At 38.5% G+C, this 13,127-nt stretch overlaps 1 protein-coding gene across 1 annotated transcript in view; it reads right to left on the minus strand.

The window, feature by feature from the left end:
• LOC126203053 (copper-transporting ATPase 1) overlaps positions 1–13,127 on the minus strand; it is a 569,185-nt gene that overhangs the window by 186,468 nt on the left and 369,590 nt on the right. The window contains 3 exon segments of the mRNA XM_049937292.1: positions 4,182–4,331; positions 5,283–5,486; positions 10,169–10,311. Coding sequence (XP_049793249.1) covers positions 4,182–4,331; positions 5,283–5,486; positions 10,169–10,311 — 497 coding nt within the window.

Consider the following 13,127-nt stretch of genomic DNA (forward strand, 5'->3'; position numbering starts at 1 on the left):
TTACACATGTTGAGTATTTTCAAGACCATTTGTCACTTCATTTGAAACACGCATGTGTGTCTGCAGATGCAACTGGTCAATCAGCAACATAATTCCCATTTGAAAGACAAGGTCTCTTACATTAAACTGTCCAAGAGTTCTACATCATTTTCCTCAGGAAGAGCTTCCACACCTCCACAATCCGGTTGCAAACATGATATCAATGTTTCAATGAACATGCGTGTGTCAAAGACTTTTCTCGGTTATGAAACAAAATAAATCGCTAATATGTGGCAACCTGAGTGATAATCTGTGAAACTGTGTCTGCTGTATGTCAACAGTTTGTGATAAATATAAATTTTATCTCTTTATCACAAAAAATAATTAAATAATATTAAAAATTAATTTTGTTAGTAATCTATGTTGTTGAGAAAATTAAAGACGGCACAAAGCCGCATGCCGCTAGTGATGTTTTTGCACTTTCCCTCTCTTCTTCCTCTTTTCACTCAGACAGCGTGGTGTAGAGGGGAGAAGTGTGAATTTGGGCAAGAGCAGGGTTCCTTGTCATCACTGTACAAGTAGAGTCCTAGATTCTTCACTTAATACTGGTTCTTAAAATGTTGTATAAAAATTCTACAGCAAGAATAAAAAAAACATAACTTTCTCTCACTTGAATTTAAAGTCCCCATCATCATTCTTTCGTAAAATGTATACAGAGGACACTTTGGAAATTTGGAAGAAAAATATAAGAACATGGGAATCCCAATAAATGACAGTACACACATTTACTATAAGTTGCTGATAATGGCTACTTTTAGCACAAAAGGAAGAACACATTGAATATATCTCAAAAAAATTAATGGAGTATAAAAATGGGGACTTTAGGCCAACATGAGTGAAACAAAATATGTGGTAACAGTACAAACAAATCAAGATCTGACACTGAAAGAAGGGATGGGAATGGTTACATAGACTGGTAAGTACAAATATCTAGGAGTAAAAATCACACAAGATAATAAACAAGAAAAGAAAATTAATTAAAGAATAAATGATGGAAAGTTCACTACTGCAACATTATCAGTATTTTATGAGATCAACAGATTAGAAAGGAAAAACAAATTCTTCACAACTATTATTAGAAGCTTCTTAACACCTGATATCAGACTTACGGACAGTTAAATCTCAATGAGAAGACTGATGGCAACTATAAAGGACACTTGGAAATGGTCTCCAAGGCCACCCAGGTGCGAAATGGTCAGAAATTATGGTATCAGGGAGGAAAAGGATGTAACAAGTACTATCAATTATTTTGTGGAAGAAAACTGTAATGGTATAGGTATTTACAAAGGATGTCCGAGGAGACTTGGATGTCCCCTCCCTTCACTAAATGACAAGGGAACTCAAGTGAACATCTGGAGTTGATTTACTGTGATATTTGTGGTCCAATGACAGAAACATCTCAAGGTGGTCCGGAAGTTTTTGTGACCTTTATAGACTGCCATAGCAGATAGTGTCAGGCCCATTTCCTTCAACATAAAGAAGAATTTATAGACAAATTTGCTGAATTCAAAAGCCAGCTGAAAATCAGACTGGACATAAAATTAAATACTTTCAATCAGAAAATGGTAAGGGGTACTGCAATGAAAGAATGGACTCCATCCTCTGAGTGGCAGGAATATATCAAGATCCAACAGTTCCATATGCACAGCAACAGAATGCCATTGCTGAATTAAAGGACAGTTTGTTAACTGGTGTGGCTCATTACATGCTACTCAAGTCAGTTGATTGAAGCCCATATGAGAAGTGGCTGAAAAGAAAACCTGACCTATCCCACTTTCCTTTATACATTTGGTCAAAATGTTGTCATCCTGGAAAATTTGCCAAATGAAAGCACAATCTTGAAGGCTATTCCAACTGTTTGAAACCCAATCTTGTATGGGTACCAAGAGATCACAGGATTCATATGTTAAAAGATGTGAAGTTCCTTGATAAAGACAATTTTGAGCCCAAACAAATTTAGGCAGACTTCTGTGAAGATGAACCAGATCATCAGCAAACAGCAGGCATCAACATGAATTCCATATGAGGAGATTTCAATAGTGATACAATTAGCCAGAGACATTGCCAGATACAAAACATTCTGTGGCTTTGAAGAAGATGGACTTCAGATCATTACAAGCCAAGAATTCAATCCCAAAGGTAACTTATCAAGCAATGAAGACACTAATTCTTAAAGTTTCACACCTGCTCAACCATCTGTGTCAGGTGTAGATACATCATCAGTGTTTAAATTCATGATACTAATGTCATTTCAAATGCAACAAAAGTCAGTGCCAGATCACTGAGAGTGGTTTGAGGCCATATGTGACGAAATCAGATCACTGGTGATAAATGATACCTGGGACATTGTAGACAGGCCAACAAATGAAAGGGTAATGGACTGTATGATTGTTTCTATGAACAAATACAGAAGCGACGGGTTCTGGCTGAGGAGAAAAGCAAGAATAGTTGAACGAGAATACAACCAATGGCCTGGAGCTCACTTTATGGAAACATTCCCTCCAGTGTGAGGATCAAATAATTCATGTCTTTGTCAGTCAAATTTGACTTTCATGTCCCATAACTGGATATCACCACTGCATTTTTCAGTGGTGAGGTTGACACACAAATATTCACAGAATAGTTGACTAACTTGTCAAAGTCTTAAACAATGTGAAAGATGTAGAAAAAGATAGTGATAAACATATAGTCGAGAAGACACGTGACATGCTCCAGACATTGAAATCTGGTGATGATTCATGAAACTTAGAAAACCATATATGAGCTGCACCGAGGTGGTCAACAGCTGTATGCCAAATTGAATGCAACCCTAACACCGACTGAATTGTACCCCGCAAATTCAAATCCAGGTGTCTTTGTAGACAGTGTAGGAAAATGTCCAGTCTTTCTATTCATTTATGTATGTAACAGTATAATCACTTCATAAGACCTAGAAAGGACAAAATGAATCAAGTATGGGAAGTTGTCTGCCAGATTTGGTGTCAATATAATGTAATGGGAGAGATAAATAAAGGTACCGAAATTTACAAGCTTTAGGAGGCAGTGGGGCTCCTCCTGGCAGAAGGATTGAAGGGGGAGGAGCAGGGATGAAGGAAGAGGACTGGTGAGGTGTAGCTACAGAAAACCAAAAGACAGTGAAGAAAGGAATAGCTACTGGGAATAAATGCCGAGGCTGAATAAACTAACATAACTTAAGGGTTGGTGGGAGGTGAGAAACAAGAACATGTTGTAGAGTACATTCTGCAACAGGATATTGTCTGTTGTCAGCATACTCCCTCTGCCTATGCCAATTCATCTAATTGGATAATATGGCGATGGTCGTGCCAATGTAGAAGGCCAAACGTTGTGTACCTAAAAGCTGGTACACAACATGCATCATTTCACAGATTGCTCTCCCACCCTAGCATATATTTTCCCAGTTACATGACTGGTATAAGTGGTGGTAGGAGAGTGTATGGGGCAAGTCTTATAGTGGGGGGGCAGTCACAGGGGTAGGAGCCCTAGGGTACGAAATGGGTACACAAGGTGCATACTGTCTGACAAAGATAATGCGGAGATTTAGAGGATGACAAAAGGATATTCTGTGTGTGGTGGGCAAAATCTCATACAGGACAGACCATTTCAGGGCATGATTTTACACAGTTATAGCCCTGTTGAAGTAGCTGATTAAGACATTCAAGATCTGGATGGTGCTGAGTGACAAGAGGTGTATGCAAATCATACAAGAAGAAGAAGAAGCAGCAGCAAGTCACCAACTGATTACAACAGCTCAAGGATAGACTGGGTCACACTCTTACTTGCCTTCATTTCTATAATCATCTACAACACAAATGCACCACTCCACTGCATGAGCACAAATTGTAGTTATCCACACAGCATAATATACACATACGTGACACTTGACGCGCTACACTAAGAGAAACAGACATATCTTAGCCAGCATTGCAGGAAATCCTATGAACTCTTACGAAACTAATTTGTATTGGAAGGGTATGACCTAATGGCCTGGCAGTGAATATGGCAAGGGGCTGCGTTCTCTTGTAACTAATATATTACTGATTAGCACTCTGTCTCTCTTTTAACTGTTTTAATTCAGTACCACAGCCTGAGAAAACATAATTTATTTTCTACTGCATACATACCTGCAGGCTGAAGCCAAATGGGCTGAACACACCAGCAGCTATAGGAATCCCCAAGAGATTGTACATACTGGCGAATAAAAAATTGAGTCGTATCCTGCGAACTGTTCTTCGTGACAGATCGAGGCACCCGATCACATCGAGCAAGTCGTTCTGAAAATTTTAGAGATTATTATTCATTGTTTTGTTCCCAAGAAATAATACAAATAGTCACATTTAGTGTAACACAATTTGGAAGCAATACTGTTAGTATTTTAGCAGTGGATATTGCATTGTCTTTGGTCATGTTGTTTTGTCACTTTTCAGTTAAACTGAGCACAGCAGCACATACAAATGAGTATGTACATTAATGCATACACTGAACAGACTGCATGGAAAACAAACTTTCTAGTACAAGATCAATGCCAACATCAAGAATACATAGTGTAATAGATTTAAAATGTAAATCTTATTACAAATAAAAGGAATTTTGAGATGCGTGTGTTCTGTCCAGTGGAATAGTCATTTCTTAAAGGTACCACAATGGACTTACAAAAAAGTGTAATAGTAAAATTACTGAAGATAGAGATGTATGAACTTGTCCTATAAACTACTACTTGATAAGCAGAATAATGTAAGACAATGATTACTATGAACAACAGGCATTCATAAGCAACAATTTGTCTCACATGGCTTGCACGCACTCTGGATAGCACTCACTGTCTGCTACCAGTTTCACTAGTCACATGAGTCATGCACCAGGAATATCAGAAGACTTTCTAACAGTGGGAACATCACAACATATATGTAATGATCTGAGTATTCAGATACTGTTGATCATTTCTAAATCACATGTAAAACTAGGCAACAGACAAACTTTGTAATCTGTCCTCCCACACATCCCACAAAGAAAAATTACTGTCAAACATTTTTCTTTTTCCAAGAGAGCATCAATTCTCACTCATTCTTTTGTTTCCTTAAGAAGGGAAGATAAACAAAAACAAACCAAAAATAATGAGAACATTTTTCTGTTTACTTATTAACTTTTACGTTAGCTCTATGTTTATTTACTGATGGATTGGACACCAAAACATCTTTGTGGAGCGTAATGTCAATGAGTCTTACCCTCATCAAAACAACATCTGCTGCTGCAACAGCTACATCTGTCCCTGAGGCAATGGCAATGCCGACATCTGACTGAGCGAGTGCTGGGGAGTCATTGACACCGTCACCCACCATGGCAACACGTGCGCCACTCTCTTGCAAGCGCTGGATCTTTGCCACTTTGTGTGATGGCAGTACTTCTGCAAAGACTCTTCCGATTCCCACCTGGAATTCAAGATTTGCTTTTGCATATAAAGAAGCACATGAATAAAGTATCTAAAGTATGATATTAGGAAGAACTCCGCTTATAGCTGGTAAAATTGTTGTTCATTAAAACATGACTAGTTTCGCAGCTAAAGCCGCATCATCAGGTGAACAATGTTAGAAGATCACAGGCATACCTATCACTCATAGTGAAAATTTACTATTGAGGCTAGGAGTGATGCATATGCCTATGATCTTTTAACATTGTTCACCTGATGATGAGTTTTAAAACTGTGAAACTGGTCATGTTTTAATAAACAACAATTTTACCAGCCGTAAGCGGAGATCTTCCTAACATAATGCCTTTCAACAGTTGTGGTTGCCCGGAGTATAAAATAGTTTGTGAAATATGTAAAGTCCTGATTAGACAACACTTCAGTCAAAATGAAAAATGATAAAAAATAAACTATTAATTATTTATAACAAACTTTCTACTGTCATCATTAATTTCCTTTAATGTAGGAACACACTAAATCTGAGCATTATTAATAAATTTAAATTTATTTGTGTCCAAGTCCATGAGTTTTAATCTGTTCAATGTGCATCCCACATAAATAAAAGTTTCAGTCAAGATGATTAACTTCCTTATGAACAGCTGTAGCAACAAATAAAATTACGTTTAAATGGACAAATAAAAGTACAACTTTTAGACAAGAAAACAGTCTTTTTGGCTATGTTTCACATTTTTTTAAAATTTTACTTGACCTATGTTTCAGGTTAAAAGCCCATTCTATGATGGTGGAATTTGTAACTTAGCTGCCAGTGTTGTGTAGTATTGGTGAATACACTACACACAACTAATATACAGATCACCACATATATCGGTTTCATATTTGTAGTTCATTCTTGAATACCTGTATTGCCTTTTTGTTTTGCACTGGTAATTTTCAAATTTTTATTATATCTCTGTAAATTTTGTTTCATTATTCAACAAATGAAGCCATTAATAAAGTCAGTCAATAAAAAGCATATAAAAGCAAAGTACTGTTATCCTCATTTAACTCGTGCCTTTTTCTAAAACGGATCCAGATTTGTGAAAGTCTTATTTAGTGGAAGAATGAACATACTAATTAATGTTCAAATTCTCATGGGCCAGTTGGGTTGGGTTGTTTGGGGGAGAAGACCAAACAGCGGTGTCATCGGTCTCATCAGCTTAAGGAAGGATGGGGAAGGAAGTCAGCCATGCCCTTTCAAAGGAACCATCCCGGCATTTGCCTTCAGCGATTTAGGGAAATTACAGAAAACGTAAATCAGAATGGCCGGACGTGGAATCAAACCGTCATCCTCCCGAATGTGAGTCCAGTGTGCTAACCACAGCGCCACCTCGTCCATTGTTAAAACACTTAGTAAACAAGAAAAAATTTAAATAGTGTGAAGTGAGAAGAGAGCGCAAGAAATTTTTGCAATTTTTTTGGTTAAGACGTCAAGAAATATGTAGCAAGAAACTTCTTGTGAAATTACTTGGATTATAAAAATGTCATCATATTGTAATCTGTAACAAAGACGAGTATAAATTGACTGTCAAAAGTCTGTTAATGGCACCAGTTTTAACTTCAGCCACAGTGTGCCTTTACAGCATGTTCATTTACCATGGTTCAAATCATTTGGGTAAAGTTTTCACGTATGCTTTAAGGTTTCACCCATTGATATATGCCAGCGTGCTCACTATTTCCTGTAAAATATTGCAGAGTGTGGTTCCCAGCTTCCACAAGTAACTCAGTAGACATCAAGCTTTTCCAAACCATCTGTCACAATGTTTTGCTGCTTGCCATAGTCCTGTGGACTGTGTCTCAAAATTTTGTAATGCCCAGGTCCAAGTTGATGATAAAGCACATTTTAGTGTGTGAAAGGGCTTGCGATAAATTATGATTAGTTTTCAGGCAGACCGTACAAGTCTGTTACTGCAGCACTTAAGATCTGCCGATACTGTTTGTCAGTAATACAAGTGATGATAAAATCCTGGGAGTTTTTACCTTCGTCTTTCCACTTAGAGACAACAACTCAGTATTTATAAAAAGCAAGCTGAATAAACTTTTTTCAGACTTGTGACAATGCTAATATAGCTGCAAGTGATTTGAATTAAAACTACTGTTCTCTTCAGCATTTACGAGAGCATGCTTTATGCCATAACACACCTTTGCAATATTATTACAATATGTTTTTAAATTTTTTTGTAGAGACATGAAATTAAGTAACTTGGTTTAACACAAAGGATCACTAACTCAATACTATACTTTGAAACATCTACTCCACTCTGCAGGGCCCACTGCCCGGTACATTGAGCCAACGAGTGCTGCCGGTGCACACCCATTATCGCGAGCTCTAGAGACACTCCACAACATTGATATAACATTTAGGCCTTTCAGCCAATCGGCCTCGAGATGAGAATGGAGGTGAAGTGACCAGACCACAGTCATGTAGAAAGGACAAACTCCCAAGTAGCCAGTGACACTTTACACTATGTTAATGGCCTAAATACAGACACTGCAATAGCCACAAAGGCTGCCGTAGAGTTACTCACTGAAAAGCACAACAAAAACTTCTGAAGATAGTATGCACTACTACTGTCAGATAGCTACTCAATGACAGTTAGGTGTCAGTGATGGAAACACAATCACTATGAACTGTAGTCCTACGTCTACATGCGAACAGGACATAAGTTGAAGTACTGTCTGGTATTCACCGTACAATCACTGTGTGTCACAGTCCAATGTCTAAGTGCAAATGGGCCATGGGCTGAACTGATGTGTATCATAGTTCTACACCAAGTCTGAAGCTCAGAGTCCTCAGAGACTATGGTCGACGAGTCAAAGACTGGCGACTCAGGAGGGGGAGTCTCAGAGGCCAGAGTCCTCAGAAGCAACAGATCAGTGACATAAAGGCTCACGATTGGTCAGTTAGCTGATCTGGAGGACAGCACAGCAAAAGTGATCCTGGATTTCAGGCTGGAACTCAGTCCAGAGTTAGTGGCTGTAATGGTTCTGGTTTGGTGGCATAGGTCAAACTGCACTTGCTGGTTCAGGAGCCGAGATCGAACTGACTGGCTATGGCCACACATTGGCATAAATACTGTAGTGGAGGAGGAATACGGTGTGGCCTACTTGCAAGGATGTCATCTGGCACCTGAGTAGTGTCACAATCCTCACGCCTCCTCCCGGCAGTGAATACAGTGTCTACTAGCCGTGGCGTTGCCTCTGGTCACTGCGTGAATGACAACAACAGATTGCTGTTGTTGTCCTGGATTGTCACTTACGTTCCTCAATGAAGCAGCATCGTCAGGCCCACATTGTTACTGTTGATACCTGGATAACACAGTGTCAGTAGGACCATGCTTCAGCAGCCTGCAGCAATTATCTGTATTGTTGGCAGACTGGGTGTAGGATACAGCAGTAGACACTTCCATTACCATTTCCTATTAACACTACCAGCACTTGCTGTAATGTGCTGCTTGCCAGTAGGATACAGAAGTTGCTTTCCAACACATAGTAGAAAATATCAGCCATCATCAGAAATCACAGGAACTTTAAGCCTGCCTAGTCAGTTTGTTGGTTAATTAGTTAGTTAGATGTTACAATGATTGTTTTACTGAAATAATGTGGATGAAATTAGTTTACACACACACATTTAGTGTTAACATTAGTGAACACATGTTTTTAGTCCTACTAATGCAAGTACACTTAGAAACAAGGTTTTCTTCTTAACTGGCTACCAGCTTTTAAGTAAAAATTCTCCTCTCCCTGGTACCTGCTGTGGTATGTACAACAGCCACAGGAAGAGCACCCCAGTACAGATAGGAAATGATACATTAAAACATTTATTATGTTGGATGGATAATGGTTCAAAACTGAAAAGGCATAGTATCTGTCAGTTCTCAATTTAAAAACTATTGAGTACATATAGTTGAATATGGGCCCTGTATGACCTTAAACTAATCCTAACTACACAGTTTTGACAATTGGGTAATCTTAGTAACAACAGTGAGTCAAGGCTGTTGAGTTTTCAAGTGCCAGGAAGTTACAAACCAACACACACCTTTGCAAAGAGATAGTTCATTCTGGAAAGACTCACCCCAATACTGTCGCTAAGCCATGTCTCCACAATATTCTTTCTTTCCAGAGTGTTAGTCCTGAGGATATGTGGGAGAACATCTATGACATTCGGAAAGTAGGAGATGAGGAAGTGGCAAAGGTAAAGCTGTGAGGACGCATTGTGAGTCACGTTCAGATAGCTCAGTCAGTAGAGCACTTACCAGCAAAAGGTAAATGTTTCAGATCTGAGTCTTAGTCTGGCACACAGTTTTGATCTGCCATGATGTATTAAATTTCTTTGTTATATATTTAAGATGTTGGCATAGTTTTGAATTAGCACGTAAATGTTTTTGCTTTCAAGTGCACCAGATGACAAGAGTAACATCTTTCAAATAATAATACTACAAAATAGACTAGTACTCTGAAACGTAAGTCATAAACTCAAAATTGTGAAAAATAGGTAGATAAATAGTTTTGCTTGTGTAGTAATTACAATGTAGAACAACTGATCATTAATTTGTAGTCATGCAACAGATACCTTTAACATCATCTGTTGTCTCTCAAATTTTTGTACTCACATCTTGGACAAAAATCTTAATGATTTGGCAGACTCACCTGTCTTGCAATAGAAACAGCTGTCTGACGGTTGTCGCCTGTTAAGAGGATCACCTCGAGCCCCATCTTCTTCAGGGTAAATACTGCTAAGTGTGCCTCAGGTTTGACCTCATCTGCGACACTCACCATTGCCACTAAAATACCTGGAAGTTGTAACTTAGGTTATAGATATTGAAAAAAATGCTCAACTAATTGCTTTTCGAAGTTTGTTGTCAATAATCAATCAATTACAGCATGAAAGCAACAGTAAAATTGATACATACGAGGTGTGATCAAAAAGTAACAGGAATGTGTGTTTTTCTTAAAGAATCTTTATTTATTAATTGTCAACATCAACTTTGTCACCCTTAGATGTAACATCCTGATGCCAGTACTTTTTTCCAATCTTGGAAGCACTTCTGGAGTTCACTTTTCATTATGGTATTCAGCTCCTTCAGTGATTCTGTTTTCCTCTCATCAATGATGGCAGATTGAAGTCCTTTCATGGTTCTCTTCAGCCTTGAGACTGGAAAGAAGTTACAGGAGGCCATGTCTGATGACTCAGTTTCCAAAACAACATATTGATTTTGTATTTGCCAAAAAATGATGAACAAGCACTGAGGTGCGAGTGGGAGAATTATTGTGATGTAATTTTCACAAATGGTTTTGCCACAGTTCTGATGATTTTCTTTAACTTCTAGGTAGTATCCCCTATTGACCTACAAACATAAGGCAGGAACTCGAGATGCATTATCCCCTCGCGATAAAAGAAAACAGTGGGAAAAACCTTTATATTTGATCAAACTTTTAGAATTTATTTGGCCCTGTCTCTCCAGGCTGTTTCCATTGGAACAACTGTGAGCCATAACTTATCTCTCGAGTGATTAGTGTGTCAGCTCTTTCTTGTGTCCACACTTTGCTGCAGTGTGATTGGTCGCAATTGCCTACTTAGGTGCACATGGAACGATTTGAAGGAGAGTCAGTGCAGCAGTGAGACACGAAGGAAGTTATGCTGGTTACCAAGAGGGCGAAATCCCTATCGGTGATATTTGTTGCAGTACTTGTCATGTTGTGGTCAGTGGTGGGCTGTGTGAGACCGGAGATTGTTTTGGCCGAGTACTGAAGCAACACTCACGAGTGGACGACGTGCGTGATACTTCAGCAGAACTGGGGCCTTGCTACGTCTGGAGGACAGTGTAGCTGTGCAGAGATCTCAATACAACCATCTGCATCCTATCAGTGTGCCAAGACCTCTGTCTGCCGCTGCCACCTTCAGCTGTGTTAATTCTGGTGGGTAAGCTGTTTTCTCATTAGGGATTGTTCTCTTATGATTAAATGTTGGGTGGCCCTTTACCACTTTGATGTTGATCTGTGGTACCTCAAATGTGCTGCCACATTTTGTGTGTGGGAATTCCTCGCCCTGTAGGTGCTGTTTTGCTTACAAGTACTACCTCTGCCTATTGCATAATATACTGTGCCTAATTTACAAAAGCTGTGCAAATTGTTCAAACTGTATAGAGCTTGTGACAGGTCAGTTTTTCTGAAGTAATATCGGTTTATTTAGAGCCCAGTTCCTGGCAGATTCTATAAGTGCGACTGTGGTAAAGTCTGTTGTGTTGTTTGATGTATGTTGTACTGAATACCAGCTTGTGTAGTCTTAGTTGTGAGTCAGTCAAATTACTGGTAACGGTTGCTTTTGCAGTACTTTATTACGTACTGGTTACCTCTGCTTAATTCTGTGCAAGCAGCTTAAATTATGCAATGCCATTTTAGTTTTAATTTTAAAGGCGTAATTTTATCTTAACCCTATAATGAGCTGTGCTTTTTATTGCTTTGCACACTGTTGGAGTATTTCAATAAGCCTCTTACTTCAATTATTTGATGGTTAAAGTTGCAACGAAAATGTCTTACATGCATAAAATATTGCAATTTTCTTTAAGAATTTTGGGCTTATTGACTGTTTGCAAGGCTGTATGTTAATATCCGATTTGGCTGGCTTCTCAGTTGGTGTAAAATGGGCCATTTTCTGAAATAGTTTGTTTGAGCTTCTTGTTTTCTGAGTCTGCTCGACTGCACCTTATGCATTTTCACAAGACCAGTACAACTATGTGGGTCTACGGGCATGGAAGGCTGCTAAGTTTGAGCAGTACTGTAATTGATACATGTATTCTACCTATAAGGAACTTTTTCTGATTTAAAAATGTAGCTTGTAAATAATGTATTTGGTGTTTTAAACTATTCAAAGATTTCAAATCCTTTTGGAGCCGCCAGGTTTGTTAGTCCTCTGTCAAATAATTTTGTCTCAAGTATTTGCACTGAACCAGTAAAATATCTCTAAAGTCTTTTCTTAAAACACACTTAAAAAAGGAGCTATATTTTGCAACTAAGTTTTACCAAAAGCAAATGCATAAGTTCCAAGTTTTTGAAAAACTTCTTTTATTGAAGGAAGTCACTACCATTTGTGTTAAATTAAAATATGTATTCTTAAATGTTACACTTGTTGCTTTGCAGAAGTTTTCTGGATTTTTTACTTTAAGTATGATTTGAATAAACAGTAAGTTGTAATATCACTGTGTTGGTGTGCTATTACCGGTGTTGGTTGTTTTGATGCCTGGTAAATATAGCTTGCTGTTGGGAACCCTCTGTGGGCTTGGTCCTTTCACTCCCTGCAACCTTGATACCTACTAGCAACATACTACATTGGGCCTTTATTTCAATGTCATACCCCTATACCCCTGTTTTCCTACCCATTACAACCTTCTTCAGAAGTACTGGATAATTGTCGGCTTCATTCAGTAATTCCCTGGCAGTACCTGCACAGCACCATTTTTGGTGAAGAGTCAGTGGTTTCGGAACAACCTTTACCTTTGCTGCTACACATTTCATATACAAAACACCAAAAAATTTGGCTGGCACAAGCCAAAAGGTATGCTTACATCATTCTGTTACTTCTTCACTGACATCAGTAATTGATGTGCTA

The sequence above is a fragment of the Schistocerca nitens genome, chromosome 9, assembly GCF_023898315.1.
Source record: "Schistocerca nitens isolate TAMUIC-IGC-003100 chromosome 9, iqSchNite1.1, whole genome shotgun sequence".
NCBI lineage: Eukaryota > Metazoa > Arthropoda > Insecta > Orthoptera > Acrididae > Schistocerca > Schistocerca nitens.